Source organism: Uloborus diversus, chromosome 5, assembly GCF_026930045.1.
Source record: "Uloborus diversus isolate 005 chromosome 5, Udiv.v.3.1, whole genome shotgun sequence".
NCBI classification, from domain to species: domain Eukaryota; kingdom Metazoa; phylum Arthropoda; class Arachnida; order Araneae; family Uloboridae; genus Uloborus; species Uloborus diversus.
In genome coordinates this window covers 131,971,611-131,990,197 of record NC_072735.1, presented here as the reverse complement: position 1 = coordinate 131,990,197, position 18,587 = coordinate 131,971,611, and the positions used below count along the sequence as shown (strand labels likewise).

Below are 18,587 nucleotides of genomic sequence, written 5' to 3'. Positions count from 1 at the left end.
CCTGTTTACAGGCGGAAATGGAAGCATCTATTAGTTTTAAGGGATGTCTGCTTTTGCAGATGTATGTTAGAATCTGAATTAAGCAGATTCACATTCAAATGAGCGAAACACGCGCATCAGACTTTTACTTTTCCCCTTCATTCAGATAGACTCGTTTTAACTGGACGTTTGCCAGTTCCATGTAATCCATGGGCAAACTGCACAGGCACACATTCACACTACTTCTTTGTAGAATTCTACCAACTATGAAATAATAAATTATATTAGTACATTAGACAAAGCCCACAAAGCGTTTTTGGAAAATTTGAATTATGAATCTTTAATTCTAAGCAACTAAAGACGAAATAGATAGATAAATGACTTGCTTTTACTGGTAACACATTGTTCCATTACCAGCGGCATTGTTAATCACGTTGCCTCGTTTTAGCTTCCCAATTGGCCTCCATGGACTCGACTCCTGGATCCATCGGACATGTGTCCAGTCCTCAGACCATGTTCCCCTCTGCCCAACCGCCTTTCATTCCTTGCCAGAGGGTAGAGCACGAAACCCGGAGACCTTGCTCGGGCCCGGGGCGCCTGGGAGCCCTAGGCACTTCCAGTAGCGGGGCCCGGTCTAGTTCCAGTGTAACCATCCCTCTGACTGGCAGTTCTGTCAACGGGAACAGTCCCGGAGATGATCTGACGTCACCTCACCATCAAGCCTTTCCCCCAGCGAGCTCCAGACCTAACACGCAGATGTTGGAAGCCAAATTAGACAACCTGAGCAAGTAAGAGAGGCTGTTATCTAAAGTTTTGCTACTGAATCTTTATAAATCATCTCGTTATATGAAATCGTAGCACACGTCATAATTTATTTTGTTCAATGCCAAACTACAAACTTATTGTAAGAACACAACTGCTTTTATTGATTGTTTTCGTTAATACCTCTAAAACTGATGAATGAATATGATTGAAATACTGCCTCCAACCTCCACTATTTGGAGGTTGGACATTAAATTGTACAGAAGAACCTCGTTCATACGGCCCCGTTTATCCGTATCTCCTATTTATATGAATCAAATTTCTAGATTTAAACGAATATGCACTTAAATAATAATTTTAAGTTATGATCGCAAGAACGGAACTATGAGTACTACAAATATCTGCTTTTTATTCCGATTCAATGTACAACTTCCACATAGGCCATAAATCAAATTATAATAATTTAACAAAACAACATGACGTACTAGTAACGTCAGTCCAACACCACTGCAGCTGAACTGTAAATTATAAAGTGCTAGTGCGAAACGATCCTCTGTAATCTTTACTAATAATGAAGCTGAAATTCTTTCTCTGGATGTCTGGATGTCTGTTACGCGAATAGCGCCTAGACTGTTCGACCAATTTTCATGAAATTCGGCACAGAATTAGTTCGTAGCATAGGGGTGAGCACCTCAAAGCGATTTTCCTTAATTCGATTTTGCTCTTTTTCTATTCTAATTTTAAGAACATTTTACCGAGCAAATTACCATAACGTGGTCGAGTAAATTACCTAATTATTATAACGTGGAACCGTATCATAGGCGAGCAAATTAACATAGCGAATTGGCGAGAAATTCATATCCATTATTTGTAAATATACAGGCGAACCAAATGACCTTTTAATTTTCTGCAACAGGCAAAGCCGAGCGGGTACCGCTAGTTTTATTAAAAAGCATTGTTTTTTCTGCAATAAAAGACACGCCTTTATTTAATAATGTATTTTGCGTGGTACTCATACTATCCGCATTGCCTTTGGTCCTAGTTAGTTCAGATAAACAAGGTGTTACTAGACTTCAATTTTAGAAGTTTTGTGAATAATCATTATGATTTTGCGTTGAAGCCCCAAATGATGTGGGATCAATACTATCAGATTAATGCTTTTATAAGGGTGACGTGAGCAAAAAATATTATATTCTCACCACACATTAACTTCACTCCAAAAGACTCATTAAATGTAAAACATATACTTGCAATTAAAGATCTGAGTACCTGGAGTGACCTTTTTAATACGCATAAACAATATTATTGAACTGTTTAAAGATGTGAATCTGCTATTCATGCAGTATTATACTATATACGATTTCTTGGGACAAGTGTGAATGCCTAGCACAATAAATTGTCGCTAAAAGTTTCTCAGCAAAATGCCCTAATTTTCTAATGGCCTTAGATGCTAATAGTAGGTTTGAATGACCCTATATAGCATTGAACAAGTTTTTTTTTTTTTTTTTTAAATAATAAATACTCATGTTTTTGTCCACGAAGTAATGCTCCTGAATAATATTCAGAAGGCATTAAAAGCTTTTTGAGGTGAATGTACAGCTTTTCCAGCCACATACCATCCAACGCCAAAAATCATGTCTGAATTAAAAAGTTTCAAGTTATTAAATCAATTTTCCTTCGTTTATTGGGAAAAATTATTCAAAGAAAGAACAACGAAACGAAGGTGGCTGCACTTGTACTCTGAACCAAGGCAACAAATATGGATGGCTTTGGGTACAAAATAAAATACTTTCAAGCAAACATCTTCAACTGAAAGGCCTTCGTGGAGAATCGGAGATAATATTGATATCAGGGTCTGATTATCCAAAAGGCTCGGGAAACTTGAGCTTCCCCTCAGAATTTTTAGGAAGTACAAATATCACTGTAAAACTGCTTAAAAATTCCAGTTTCTACTTTTAACTTTGTTTTCAAAAGAGATTATAAACATTGTAACTTGCTTGACAAAAATGTTTGAAAGAATTAAATTATTGGAAGTGAGCACACATTTGATAATATGTAGCTACACGCTAGATTTTTAAATGCGGAATTTGATTCAACTCTGGTACAATGCACTTTAATGACATTTAATTTCCTTCGTGAAGTGTCAAATATGATTCAAAATGTTACTACCTAAACTTACTGAGAATTCAAGTGCAACATATGTAATAACCAAAATTTCTGTCAGTCGGTAAGGTGTTATAAACTTAAGTCTGAATTCAGGTGGGTCACTTAGCATTAGTCAATGTGCATAGAATGTTTAGAAAAAATTCCATAAACAAAAGGGGTGGGGCAAAATGAGGCCGAGCTTCCCCTAATTTCATAGATTAATTGGGCCCTGATTGATATCGTTGAGTACTAAATGTTACTTTAAAAATACCCACTTGAATTCAAAGAAACATGTTTGACCTTCTTTTGTATATCATTTTAAAAAAGATGAGATTGAAGCATTTACGTCAGTACATAAATAAAAACAATTTTCGACCATCACTTCTTCCAACTTTCTCCTCCAAGATTTCAATGAAAAGAGCCAAGAAGAAAATTGCCAAATACCAATTAGTGTTCACTAACTAAGTTGCACAACTGAGTGTTAAAACTTAAAACCACTATATTTGAACTAATTATCCTTAAAGTCAAGTGAGTTTTCCTAAGGTACCCAATTCCTCCCCCACATAATAGTCACAACACAATAAATTCTTTACAGATATGTTTAACGGTTCAAATTATTTCCAAATGAAACTTACAATTTTTCTTCTCTTATTCCAGGCAAGTGCGGACCATCGAAACCCGCCTCAGCACAGACATTCAGACCATCATGCAACTCTTATCTCACATCGTGTCACACTCAGGTGGATCCTTGATTGGCAATACGACCGTTTCCAAGGATCTGGTGACTCTGTCCTCAGACCTAACTCCTGCTGAAGAGTTGTCCACGGCGCAACAGTTCAGAGGGAAACCTAGGTATAGACAATACAGGAGGGCGGTCAGCTTACAAGGGAGCCTTTCGCCACTCACTCCTGATGGCGTCTCGCTTAGGTACCTGTGTAGAAGTCTCGACTTGCCTAGGTGAAGAAATACGTTTTATTATCTCCAAGCTTTATTTTACTGCGATTGCGATGGCAACAAAATGCGTCTGTTGGTATGTTACAACAGTTGCATTTTGTTTCCATTACTATTAGTGATGATGGCCTGGTTCTTAAATCTCGTTTTTGGTGGTTTATGATCTCAAAAAATGTCTTATGATGACAAAAATTTATCTAAATCGTATTACGTCACAGGGATTTTATCAAACTATGCTCTTCTGGTGAAAACAAATTTCTAAAACTATAATAAGAAACAACAAAGGATTGGCCAATACTGTCCTATTTGATTGCATTATATTATATATTATAGTATTGGCAATAGGATAATACTATCCTATCCATAGGATAATCCTTTCAATCCAATTCATAACCAATGACTCGAGCCAAAAGTTTACGCTAGAGTTTCTCTTGCTGCTGCTGTCTATGTTTACTCAGCATTTGTCTAGAAACGCATAATCAATTCTGTTCTGAATCATGAATGCTGATAACGCAAAGAAGAAAGATAAAAAAAATATTGAAAACATTAACTTTTATCTTCAGTATCCATACGACTGATACCATATAATCCAATAGTGTAATGCAATCAAATCGGATGTGTTCTAGACTAGATTTTTCAATGTTATTCTCTTTTACTAAATTCGGCAATGTTATTACACAAGTAGAACAAATCACGTGGAAAGTATATCTCGAAATTATTTTATTATTGCACACTAAAACGTTTGCAGTAGTGTAGGAGAGTTTTACATCAAAACTATTTTTAGATGAGATTTTAATGAGAAAGGAACAATTGAAAAAGCAGCTAATAAATAATTGAAGTAAATGTTCGTCTCATATTTTGAATTTAAATGGTAACTTTGTTTTTAAAGTTGAGTGAGTGCAGAAATATTTATGGCTGTTCTAACGAAAGCATACAAAGCAACAAACGAATAAAATAAGGATGAAAAAAATCCCCAGCTACTGATCATTCCACTACCTAATGTATTCGAAATAGCACCATTCAACAATGCAAATCGTTCGATTACACTTGAAGTGTGACGGTACAGACATGCGTGGGGAACGGACTTTAGGTAACTAATTTCGTGTCTCGGGTTAGTTGGACTCCAAGCATTGATGTCACAGTTCGTATAGCCCGGTGCTTTAACCACTACCTCAAAATTTACCTGAAGGTGCGGAGGTCAAAACCGAATTTTTCGTACTCCACATGCTCATCACTATCAATAAAGCGCTGCCTCATTTGATACCAATAGACTGATGTATTACATCGCATTATCTGGGAAATAAAAACTTATTAACTGTTTCCTGTTATCCTTATCAGAAGTCAAGAACAAGAGCAGCATCTGCAAACTGTTCAAGACTCAGAGCTTGACGAACCAACGGAACAAGTTCAAAAACCTAAGACAGTGCCTGCGACACCTGCCGGCGAAAGGTTGCAAGAGCAGCCTGCTAGATGTGCCTCACAACCATTGGAGGTAAATATAAATTTGTCTCTACTAAAAGATATCTTACTTTTTGTTGGCCTATTACTACTTTTTGCTCAGTGGCGGATCCACAGGCCCCCCAAAAATGCTTGTAAATTTTTAAAAAAATCCTGGAAAAGGTCACCAAACTCTCTCCTCCCCCCCCACGCAACACATCACAAAACATCGCCTACAACTGTATTTTTACGAGGGGACAGTTCCTCAACCCTCTCTCTCCAATGTCATTGAAGATTGTCAGAACTTTTGAAGATTTGGAGCTTCAATTTCGAAAATATCGCCGGAATCGAAAAGTTTTTTCGAAAATGTCTTTAATGAGGGCTTTTAATTACGTTTTTAGAACTTCAATTCCGAAAAAATTCCGGGAGAGAGCCCTCGATCCCGAGTCCTTCCCCTAACGTCAATAAAGACCCGCTAACATTACATTTTTGAAGTTTCAATATTAAAAAGTTGAGGTATAACTCCTGACTCTATACTTCATCCCTTCCCTTAATACTACCAAAGATGGCTAACCATCGTATTTCAAAGTTCCAATTTCGAACCATTTCTGATGGAAAGTTCCAAACCCCGTTCCTTCCCCCTACGCCATAAAAGATGGCTTACAACTGCGTTTTTGAGACTTCAATTTTGAAAATTTTCAGGAGAGTAGCCCCCATGTCCTTCTTTCCTCATCTTTCAAATCATTCAAAGATCGTCTAAAACAGCGTTTTTGAAACTTCTACATCGAAAAGTTTCTGGGGAAAAGTTCTGAACCTCATGTTCTCTACTGCGACATCAAAGATGGAATGCAATTGCGGACTTCAATTACAAAAATGATTCCAGGGAAAACCCCCGAACCCCCTGATTTTTGCATTATTAACAGAGCCGATCCTAGCAGGTGCGCAGAGTGGGCGCCGCACAAGGGCGGCCAAAGCAAGGGGCGGCCACAGGCCGCATCATATAGTTCTTATAATCAACTAAAATTCCTCAAGAATTCCTCACAAGATAACTTATAATAAGTAGAATAAATATGCTGATTTTTAGATGTTCAATTGTCAAAGTATGTGTCGATTTCCCGACAGCATAGCATTGTTTAAGAAAAATAGAATGTTTAGAATAGGGAACATTGTGTTGGTTCATTGTCCATTAATATCTTTTCTTAATACACATGCTTCATTTTGTTGCCAAGTTTGTGACAGAACCGGTAATCAGGCATGGATACAGGGGAGGGGAAAGGCCCCCATCTGAAGCATGAAATGGTGCCATCTAAAAGGAGCACTGAGGGCGGCCACTAATGTTTACCCCCCAAAGCTTTTATAAACCTAAACAATGAAGACATATTTTATTTATTAAAAAAAAAGCTATACTGATTAGATACTTTCGCAAGCATTTCAAGCGACAACTATGTAACAAACTCTGTGTTTAACAATTGTGGATACGTGGGGCGAAAGTGGAAAATTGCGACTCCCTTGAGAGTAACATATATAAATGACGAACTATAATGTTGTACTTTCCCCCCTTTACAACAATTTTTCTGATTAAAATCTTGAATGAACTGCCCGGTTTCAGATCAGGTAGGAGGACAGGACCCTTGCCCCGGGAAGCAAATTTAAATGTAACTCCTAAACGAAGATCCAAAAGGATGCCATGACCTCCTTGACGAAACTAAAGAAGACTTGAAATTGCGTTTCTAGGACTTTACTTTCGGAAAATTTTGCTGGTTGAACCATCGATCTTAAGGACCCAATTAAGTCTCTGATTCACCTTTTCCATCTTAACTTAACCAAACATTGTTGCCTAAAAAAGTTGGCTCCAAAATTCAAAACGTGTTTTCAGACGACAGCCCTTCCTTTCATTCTTCCACAACATTGCGTTGGCATTTTTCGAAATTTTTGCAGTGGAGGACCCCGAAATCCATTCGTAAACATTACTACCAAAAACAGTCTCAATTATCGTCTTTAGAGAAGGTCCTAATTCCATCCCCTCTCACTTAACGTATTGAAAAACAAACTAAAATTGCGTTTTTCAAACATCAGTTTCAAGAACTTTTGGGGAAAGACTCCGGATCCCCCTTTTCTCCTACGCAGTCACTATACAGTCGACTCCCGCTACAACGCGATTCGACTTGCGCGAAATGGCTATAACGCGAATTTTTCGAATTTATAGCTAACGCGAATTCCTCGTCCACAACACGAATTATTTTTGAAAGAAGTAACGGCTTTGTTATTGGCTACTAAATACTGATTTCGTGAATATTATTACATACCTTTAGCATCACTGACATCGAAAGTTCCAACGCCAAACTAGTCTCTACATCGTGCTGTTAGTGCATCAAATAACTACTCAGTGTATCTTTCATTTATCTTTCTTTTATTCTAAATATTAAAGTTGATGAAATATAATGGCATCTTAGTGCGCTGTCATATCTAAAGTTTGTGAAGATGGGAGGAAAAACAAAGTTTTTCTGTCAAAAGAAGGGTTAAGATTCCCGATATACTTGAACAACTACCAAACGTCAACTGTAGCTCGACACAAATATGCGTGATTCTACCATTCATACATAAAAATGTCGAAACAAAAAGATATAAAGTTCAGAACTTAGTTTCAATATTGAAGCTTGCAGATTAATGTCTAAGCAAAGTAAATATTAAAATAATGGAAGGTGCTCTTGTATTGTGGTGTAAAAATATTAGGAAGATGGGCAGTTGCCATAACATTCTGATCATGGAGCATAAATCATCATCATCTTCATTTTTTACTCATATATATATTATTACTAATCCACTGTACTGTAATTAGTCTGAAGTGTAGCATTTTATTATTACTACACACTGTGCGTATACTGTATTGCCCTATTTAGTCTTTGATCATTCATTTTGTGCACCTTAAAGTATTTCATGTTGAATAAAACAGCTTTTTTTTATTTTGCAAATGCAGTAAAAGTTTAGCTCTTTAAGTAAGAAACTGTAATTTACAGTTGAGGAATGCTTTAAAGCAGTTTAAGCTGTGTTTATACGTGTTTAAAAGAATTTGGTGTGCTTCTAAAAACATTATACCTAAATTTTTCTACAACGCGAAATTTCGACTTACGCGAGGAGTTTTGGAACGCATTCCTCGCGTAAGTCGGGACTCGACTGTACCTGAAAATTTCGTTTTTAGACGGTTCCGTGGAGCAACAGCTTCCTGCCTAAACTAGCCTGAAATTGACTTCAGTTTCAAAAACACAGTTCGTGAGGGCACACTGAACCCCCGTCCGCCCTTAGTCCCATCGTTATCAAACAATGCTTAAAATACGATTTTGGGACTTATATTTCTAAAGAATTCCGGAGGAGAACTGCCAGGCTTATGCGCTAGGGCATATCCATGAATCGTCGAGGTGAGGTGGACAAAAGTAAATAGTTATAATTTTCAGATATTAATGTTGAAAAATATCCGAAAGATCCGTAGAAGCTTCCCAGTTTTGTTTAACGTCGCCAAAGATAATATAAAATAGCGATTTTAGAAATATCCGTTATCCCCAATCCGTTAAAGCCCCAGAACCTTTCCTTCCCAAAAATAGCCTATAATGGATTTCAATTCCAAAAAATATTTTGGTTCGGAATATTTTCAGGTTTCCCCTATTGTTTTCAAATCTAGCCAAAAACAGATTTTTGAAAAAATAGTGCCGTGAAATTACTCGCAGGATAGCCGCCAGATCCCCTACAGTCACCAAAAACGGCCTAAATTTGCGTTTTTAACTTATATTTCGAAATCTTTCGATGGGAGACGATTGAATCTCCCTCCCTCTTGCAACGTTAACAAAGGTAACCCAAAATTGCGGGTTTAAAATTTCATTTTCGGAGATTTTTCAGGAAGAACGCCGATCCTTCCTAAGCTACAGTCTTTAAAAAAAACTTCAAATTGATTTCAATTTTGAAAGAATTTTAGGAAAGAACTACAACGTTACTTTCACCTAAAGTCTCGAAAAAGTTCCTAAAATTGCGATATTTGACGTCAATTTCGAAAATTTCTCCATCACCTTGAATATACTTGACTCTTTTGTCCTTGCAACCAAACACAACTAATGATTAACTAAAAATATTTTTCATACGTCAATTTCGATAACTTTCTTGGAGCAATCTTCCTCCCCTGAACCCCTGACACCCCCCCCCCCCCCACGCTTCCCCTTCCTCCGTCCCTTCTCTGATGTCACCGAAGAAAGACCATAAAATGCGTTTTCACGAGTAGATTTTGGTATCTATTACTTTCTTCAAAGATATAAATTGTACCTAAGGAGTTTCTTACTATAAAAAATTTCTTCCTTTTTATAAGATCATTCTTCTGCCCCCCCCCTTTTTTAAATTCGAACTTGGCATAGAAATTTAAAGAAAGATTTATGTAGACGTTAAAGATTAGTCAAAATATACAAATTACTCTTGAGGGGCGGCACATTAGGTCCTTGCACAGGGGCGGCCGACACCCTAGGATCGGCCCTGATTATTAAAGATATCTGAAACTGCGATTCTGAAGCTCTAATATCATAAAAGAGGAATGGGGAGAATTCCTGAATCTCGTCCTTTCCCTTAAAGAACACAAAGATATCAAAAAATTGTGTTTTCGAAAATATACCCTTAAATTTCCGGAAAGGGGCCTCCAAACCAGGGCTGAGAAATCGGAAGAAAAATTGCCGACTCCGTCTCCTGGACCTTGAAACTTCCGACTCCGGATTTTTTATTATTTATTTTTTTCCCAAATTCCCCTTCCTCATAGGGAGGGGGGGGGAACCACTAAACTGAGATTGAAATATGAATTCCTTTTTATGAAATTTTCACGTTGTATTTTATTCTAAACCTTAGATGTTATACAATGTTAGAAATTCCATTTGAAAATCAAACTATCCAATAGTTGCGATTTCTAAAGTGAAATTACTTAAAAATCTCATTTAAAGAGAATGAATAGGATTAATTTGCTCCCCTTTAATGTTTATCTAACGGATGTTGATTAAATCCCTTGCTTTCAATTTTTGAAAGCTGTAACTTGAGTTTAGTTCAGTTTATTTTATTTTTTTGCTTAGTCAAAAAAAACTTTTCTTGATAGGGGGCGATCCTCCCCCCTTTCGGGTGACACCCATCTGGTGGGTACCACCTCAACTTAATCTCAGAGTTAATAAAATTTGAAGCACTTTAATTCTGAAAAATTTCCCCAATAATATCTCCTAGAATCTTAGGTTTCATCTTAAAAATTTCAACGAAAATATTGCACTATATTGCGGGGAGAGGTTGAGTACATGTACGTCTGGAGCAAATTTTACCTAAAATCTGGCGGTATACAGCTTTGTACGAATAGCTTTTACTATAGCTACATTTCTTGACTCAATTTTTAATTTTATTTTTATTGGCAGCTTTAGAATTAACCTTAATAAGAAGATTTTAGGATTAACTACAATTATTGAGTGTTGTTACCAAGAAATCATGTACTGATTTTATTTTGAACTTTTTAGTGATAGCCAAGCTTTCTTAGATAAAGTCTTTAGATTTAAAAAAAAAAAAACATTTATATTTTATCTGATCTTTTGGATTTGCGCTTTTGGGCCACGCCAACGCTTATTTGAATTTACCAAGCACTCTCAGAAGTTTCCCGACTTGCTCAAGCGATTCATACATTCCTTTTACTATTTTATGACTGAGATCGAGGTAAAAAAAAATATATTATTATTTTTATTTGCAAGGGATTGCTTGGAAAATGTTAGGCAACGAAATTGTTTGCTGACAGTTGCTATCATTTAAAAAAAGTTAAAAAATAAGCAAACTAGGCGGCGGCGTAGGTAGCTGTTACAGAAAGGTTGATAAACAATAATGCCAGCTGGTTGGCACAACGATAAGCATTTTCTTATTAGTAGCATGTAATCAAATTAATAGGTAGTCAGTTTTTTTAAAAAATGCAAGGAGAGTCGGTACAATTTAAAGAAAAAAAAAGAAACTGGAGTCGGAGTCGGCATGTTTTCGAACGACTCAGACTACTTTACCCAAAAATCAGTTCGACTCCGACTCTTCGACTCCGACTCCACAGCCTTGCTCCAAACCTCCCTTCCTCTTATTAACCACGAAGTAATCTAAAATGCATTCCTAACAAAAAAATTCGGGCTAGAGCCTGCAAACACTCCTACTTATGCGCGAATATTAAACAACTGAATCAATAAACAAATCCATAACTACCTTCAAATTTTATTTACAAATGCAATTTTAGTATTTTATTATGATTGGTACGGAAACTGGTAAAAAGAGATGCCATCTTAACTGCAACCTTTCTTTTATAAGGAAAAAAAGTACAATTGAGGACCTGCTTAGCTGCTGAAAAAACTTCTCGAGTCCTCAAACGAATCAAAATTTGAAGGGTTTAATTTAGAGAATAGATCCAGAATATTAGTAGAAACTCTCTAATATTAGTAGAAACTCTCTCTCTCTCTTTTTATTTTCAATTTTTTATTCTTGTGTGTGTGGTACTCGAAGCACTTATAACTTTCAGGCAAACTCTTTGTCCCCTCCCCCTTAATGCATTACTCAATTGCCCCTCCCAACAGGATCGTTTGGATCCGCCACTGTTTTTGCTACTATTTTTGAATAGCATTGGATAAACTGTTTTAAATTACTTAGAAGAGTGTATCCAGAATTCATTTTAATGCATTTATTCATCTCAGAAGGGGGGAAAAACATCCATCAATTGAAAAATCTTTCCTTCCTTTTTTTTTCTCCGCTACACGAGGAAAGTTTTCTAATGTTTGAAGATGTATCTTCTACGTTTGATTCTGTTTCACAAGTGAAATTTTTCGTTATTTAAGAAACGTCTGACAATTAAAAATATACAAACCCCAATCAACTGCAATTTGAGGAAATTGAAGTCTTCGGGAAACAGGTTTTGTAGAGGGAACGACGCCAGAACTTTTGAGGGAACAATTCGATTCGAATTAATTATTTTTCTCTGACAGCTCTTAGCCTTTTCTAATTTCATATATCATCAACATTCCTAATTTCATATCATCAACATTCCTAATTTCATATTTTGATTTTAGTAGTTGTTCTTTTAATTTTGAAAAAAAAATTGTTCTAAAAAAAAAATCATTAGTTCCTGCGGGAAAATACGTAAATCTCAAATTGAAAAGTGGATGGTGGATTTGCTTTGAAAAATCTTGTTAGAAAATCCTTTTATCCCATAACATTTGTAAAGAAAATGATTTAGCTATTTCAGAGACATCTTTTAAAAAATTCAGAAATGTAATATTAGCCTCAGTAGGAAAAAGGAATGTAAATAAATGATGTCACATTTGTGAAACAAATTTGACCCTCTGTGTCAAAAAGTGTCACACTTCATCTTTATTCTTTGTCATATGCCACACTGTTGTTCATATAGGGGATGTCCATAAACGATGTCACACTTTTTTCAATTTTTTATCGTCTCCCCTCTTTGTCAAAGTGTCCCACGTCAATAAGACCCCCCCCCCTTAGTTACATGTCACGCTATCTTTTACTAACCTATTCTTAAAAAAAATACGTGATGCCACATATATTGTTATCCCTTTTTTCACAAACTGCCACAAATTCATGAACCCCCTCAAAGTATTACATCATTTGTAGACAGCCCCTAAGCATATTGTTACAAAAAAATAAATGCGTGGCGTCACACTTCTTGTTACCTTCTCCCTCCTTCTTGTCACACTTTTATGAACTTTTTTGATCCCCCTCGCCCCCTTTTTACAAAATGCCATACTTCACTTTACTCCTCTTCTCTTTGTCACGAGTCAAGCTATTTTTTACTAAACTATTCTAAAAAACGCGTGATGTCACATTTATTTTTATCCCCACACTCCCCCTTGTCACAAACTGTCACAAATTCATGAACCCTCTCTCAAAGCGTGACATATTTGTAGACAGCCTCTAAACATATTGTTACAAAAAAAAAATGCGTTCTTGTTATAACCTCCCTCCTACTTGTCACAATTTTACAACCCTCCCCTGCTCCTCAAAGAGTAATTCAAGCCATTTTAATCTAAGAAGACCAACAACACAAAGAATTATTTTTGGTTCAGAAAATTTGAGGAAATTGCGCAGATTTCTCGAAAATGTTCTTAAATTTTATTTATTTTTTTTTTCCCCACAAGATGTTTTCGTTGTAGTTTTATTTTTTTTCTTTTGTATAATTTGTTTCTTTTAATTACGTCAACTAATGGATTGAAAAAAGAAATTTTTGATTTTAAAATACATTAATCGCCAAATGGTGATGGGACTTTGATGCAGGCGAACCTGGCGGTGTTATAATGCTGTGATTAGGATCTGTGTGGCCTTCACAATGCTGCCAGGTTAGATTTACCCCATGTATAACACCTACTTAATTTATAGCATTCTCTAATATAAAATGAGGGGAAACAAAAAGAGTTTCCATGGAAACAACAAAAGAAAAGAAAATGCTTTCCATTTGTCCAGAAACGTAAAAGCGAAATGATAAGATCAAAACTATTTTTTGAATTATTAGTCAATTAGTTTTTGTTGTGAGAATGTATGTCGAATAAAGTTTAGATTGAAAAAATATTGCCGTGAACAAAAAGTCATTTTTACAAAACTGCGTCTGAATAATTAAGAGGCAAAAGCGCACATCTGTTACGAGCAAACTAGTACCTCTCTAAATTAATATCTGTGTCCATTTCTCCTCATAAACCGTATGCTAACCTTTCCAAATTACCGTTTGTCATAAAAGGATTGCTGCTAGAAACTCTATGTTTACGTAAGGAAAAGAAGGCTCGTTAAGTTGTGGACGAGCTTTTGGTTAAAAACTGATTCAAACTGTTAATTTTTATCTATAGGTCGGGCAAGCCCAACCTAGCAGAGTCGTAATGTTGAGATTAGGATTTGCTTAGCTTTCATAATTCTACCAGATTTCGTTTGTGTCAAGTTCATTTTTTTTATACATACCACTAAAGAGTAAAACTTCCTCATTTGCCAAGACAGTGGGACACCATGTTTCTGTACATAAACTATAATTTTTTCGATCTTGAATAATAAATAACATATTTGTATGCATGAAAATATCATATGGCTCTGTGCGGCATCTAGATACATCATTGTTACGGTTATTAGCGATCATCAGCCTGCAATATATATAACACAACTGGTGTCAATGAACCTCTCAGCTGAGAATATTTTCATATTGGTAACTTTAATAAAATTAGCACACCATCGAGGATTCACAAACTAACTACTGGCTCATAATTTTAATTTAATTATAATAATGTGGCGGTAATCTCAGAATTATAACGACAGATATGCTACCCTGGTAGCATAACAAGATTCGGTAAATTCGAAGAGAAGTCACTGCAAGTCACAATGATCGCAGTCACAAACGGACAAAATCGTGGTTTCCAACAGGGGCAATGCGATCACATATTTCTGACAAATTTTGTGTAACTCCACTGCAGTGTTTTATTTATGACCGGTTGCTTTCTGACACAGTGAATCTGTCACTGAAATGTCACTTCAGTGACTTCGTTACGGGCAGACAAGTTCCTGAAATCTATTGTTGACTCTACCAGTGACGTTATGAGTGTCTCATTCTAGTCCTTCATCAATGTATTAAGGCTAATTCCAGACTGAAGATCGCTAATGCACATGAAACTGCATCTTTCGATGGCCTAACGAGCTGCATGATATTTGTCAGTAGTTCTGCATTGCTCTAACTTTGCTTATGACATATTGTTGTGTTCTCTTCCAGCGTCCAAGGCTCCGGATGGTCTGCCTCAACAGGCACCTTTCGGCAGAGCACCAGCAACAGGGCGACCCCTTCTCCCACGAGTGGGAACCCCCTGGGGATGTCGTGGGGGGCACAGCGGGGGCCGCCGTGCAGAAAGGGACAGTCCTTCCAACGTCCTCGGGGGCCCACGCCTCCACCCCGGCCCTGTGCCCCCACAAAGGAGAGCGGAAGACCGCCTCCTGGGACGACGTCACCAAGAGACCCCAGTCGTCAGACGTGTAAATATTGTGTAAAGATGTCGTGAATTTTTTTGTCGGGTTTGTTTCAGGTTTTTTATTTTTCTACCGCCAGAGCCTTGTGTGTCTATTGTAGACAGTGCCTGAGACTCCTTGGTTGCCAGACTGACTATGCAAAATGAGGACTACTCGAAGAGCCGGTGGCGTAGTTTATGTAGGAGTGGGATCTACGTCGTATTCTTTTTTTCTCAGTCTCTTTCCTTATCAATCGATCTCTAGGTGCTGAAGACGATGTACTGTGCACGATCTTGTTCTCTTGAAAGGGATATCACTCGGAAAGCAAATCGCACAGCCTGCACCAATCATAACTATGCCACCGCCGGAAAAACAAACCAGCAACAACAAAGACACAAGAGTCAATTTTCAGTTCCTCAAACATAAAGCCCCAGCCTAAACTACCCTTCGTTCAGTTCCAGGTTGCCTTCTCATGCAAATTTAAAACACGAAAATGAAATTCAATCGATTTGTATTAAAAAATCAAAAAATTCTTCATCTCTACGAGAGCTGGACAGCGTGAACCGTCGACCGAAAGTTGCGAGACATCTGGTGGGCCATCTACCACGTGTCTGTCTTGGGAAAGAACCCGGAAGAAGTTCAGATGATTGAAGATTTTGCTTGTTTAATATTATTTTCTATTACATGTACGACTGACGACGACCAACAGTATAGGTGACAGTGGGTTTCAACACTCAGGGAGTCAGAAGAACAAACCCCATATCAGGACGAGTCAATTATTCCCTCTCTCTAGTCCATGGTCTGTGATAAGTTATGTGTGGTCCTTATAAGGGGGTGCTGTTGAAATAACAAACATAAAAGGCTGGATTGCGTTTTAGCTGTGATTATTATACCTGAAGCTCTTGCTAAGCAAGAGTGGATGGATCGATTGACTGGACTGCTCTCGAATTGTGTATATATTATATATATATACCAAAGATATATCTATAAATATATATATATGTATATGTATATGTATACACATACATAGTCCACTGTTAGGTGCTGGCCGCAGCGTGGGTGCAATACTTTTAGCTGAAACAGAAGCTATAGATGAGTAGGCACACGTAGAGCACAGGTCTTGCCCCATGCTTCATTCATAAACATTTTCCATGGCTGCAAACTACCCGGTGCATAAAGCAGAAATTTAACGATATATGTATACATATATATATATAAAAATATATTTATTTCCTTGTTGCTATATTACCATAATGAGGTGGCGTCTCTGGGCGCTGCTGTACAATTTTAATTACTGCTAAGCAATCTATCATAGTGATGAGAAATCAGATCAAATATAATCGGAGGAAATAAATCGTATAATTGCATCTATATATAGAGCTAAAACTACAAATCACCCATTACTCGAAACCTTTCTATTAAACAGCCATGTTTTTTACCTGCACAACTCTAAGGAAAAAAATACAAAAAAAAATACATATATACATATATAAATAAAATTATCCTACTAATGAGCGAGAAATTACTAAAAGTACAGTCTTCATAACTTAGTCTCTACTTAGATGAACTTTAATCTCAAAATTCCCCGAGAGAAGCTTTTTTCAATCCCGGGGACCAACTCAACTCGCCTTGACTGGGCCACTGCACAGGTCACAACTTAGGGGCCTTCCAGTCCAATGCGCTGCAACTCGACGCAAACCTTTAACTTTGCACTCCTGCCTGCTTCCTTACTTACAACTACTATATAATCTCACCCATCTTGTACATACGTTCGTTGAGTATTATGAGAAATAATGAAAAAAAAAGCTCCATTTTTATATAAATTGTTACATATTTTACAACAGAGGGTTAGACTAATGGTGCATAGAGAAGAGTTTGAGTCAAGCGAGCCTTTTTGCTATGCAAATACCGAGGCTGTCGCTACTATGCTAAAGCCGTGGCCTTCCTTTCAATGTTAGCGGACTGTTTCTGTTGCAGACCCTACATCTATTTTGTTAACGAATCATAAAAGCTTCATCCCACTTGGTTCTCAAAAAAATTCTGTATAATAAAGAGACCTATGCAACTATTATTCTTTGTCTCGTTCTTTCTCCAATGTTTCTGTCTCGTGTTTTTTATTTTAAAACGATTACTAACAAGGAAAAACGCAAATATGTAACACTGTAAAAACATTCCGAAACGCTACTGATTATTTCCGTGGAACGTTATGGGATTTCACAGGTTTGTATCCACAGGTTTTTGCCCATATTGGTAAGACCACATTTGGAGTATGCTGTTCAGTTTGGGTCTCCTTATCTTAAGAAAGACATTAATGTATTGGAAAGGGTTCAAAGGCGAGCTACAAGGCTAATAAATGGACTTTCTCACTTAGACTATGATTCCAGGCTTAGAAGGTTAAAAATGTAGTCTTGAGCAAAGAAGAGACCGAGGGGACATGATTCAGTTCTTTAAATTTATTAAAATGAAAGATGTTACGGGGCTGAAGTTTAGCACTGAAAACAGGACAAGGGGTCATTGTTTTAAGCTACTTAAATCTCAGGCTAACATGGATATTAGGAAAAATTATTATTTTAGCAGGGTAGTGGAACCTTGGAACAGCTTACCGGAAGAGGTGGTAATGAGCAAGGGAGTAGATAGTTTTAAGAGGGCCATTGATCTTCACTGGGGATTGTAAATTAACTAGGACCAGTCTAGCTGGGCCCAGAGCCTGTTGCTGGTCATCACTTTTGTATTTGTATTTGTAAAATTAAGTATATTTGTCAAAAAATTTCTTAAATTAATACAGGTTGCACAAGTGCAGGCTCCACACTGATGTGGAAAACATTTTTAGCTACCAGCATAAAGATTAACTGAGAGTATTTAATTAGTGTGTCGGCTTCAACTAGGTCACAGCCTATCCAGATTGACTATGCTCCCAATGAGAGTGAATGAGGTTCTGGATTCCGTAGCTTTGCAAGAATTGCAGGCGAGTTATATTCATGGTACCTTCTAGTAATTCTATCTTATATTTGGTCATGTTTGCAATAATGCTTTAGGAGCGTTCTTGGCAAAGCATTAAGATGTCGAGTTATTATATTAAACCTGCTTGCTTTTTCTTTGAATAGACACAACTGACTTTCCGGAGAGATTACTGAATTCTTCAGAAAGATTCCAGGGGAAGTTCAGGAAGGTTACTGAATTTTAGCGGAAAACATTTATGGTTTTTGCAAGATATGTTACTAGCAAAAATTGAGCGCATCAGCTGCCCATTATTTTCCATGAACGTTTCTGAATTGTTTTTACGGTGAAGTTTAATAAAATGAAAA

At 36.9% G+C, this 18,587-nt stretch overlaps 1 protein-coding gene across 1 annotated transcript in view; it reads left to right on the top strand.

Moving 5' to 3' along the window:
• LOC129223147 (potassium voltage-gated channel subfamily H member 6-like) overlaps positions 1-17,342 on the top strand; it is an 81,795-nt gene extending 64,453 nt beyond the window's left edge. The window contains exons 11-14 of the mRNA XM_054857715.1: positions 428-767; positions 3,544-3,843; positions 5,176-5,329; positions 15,053-17,342. Coding sequence (XP_054713690.1) covers positions 428-767; positions 3,544-3,843; positions 5,176-5,329; positions 15,053-15,313 — 1,055 coding nt within the window. The 3' untranslated portion in view covers positions 15,314-17,342. The remainder of the gene's footprint in view (positions 1-427; positions 768-3,543; positions 3,844-5,175; positions 5,330-15,052) is intronic.
• The last annotated feature ends 1,245 nt before the right edge of the window (positions 17,343-18,587 follow it).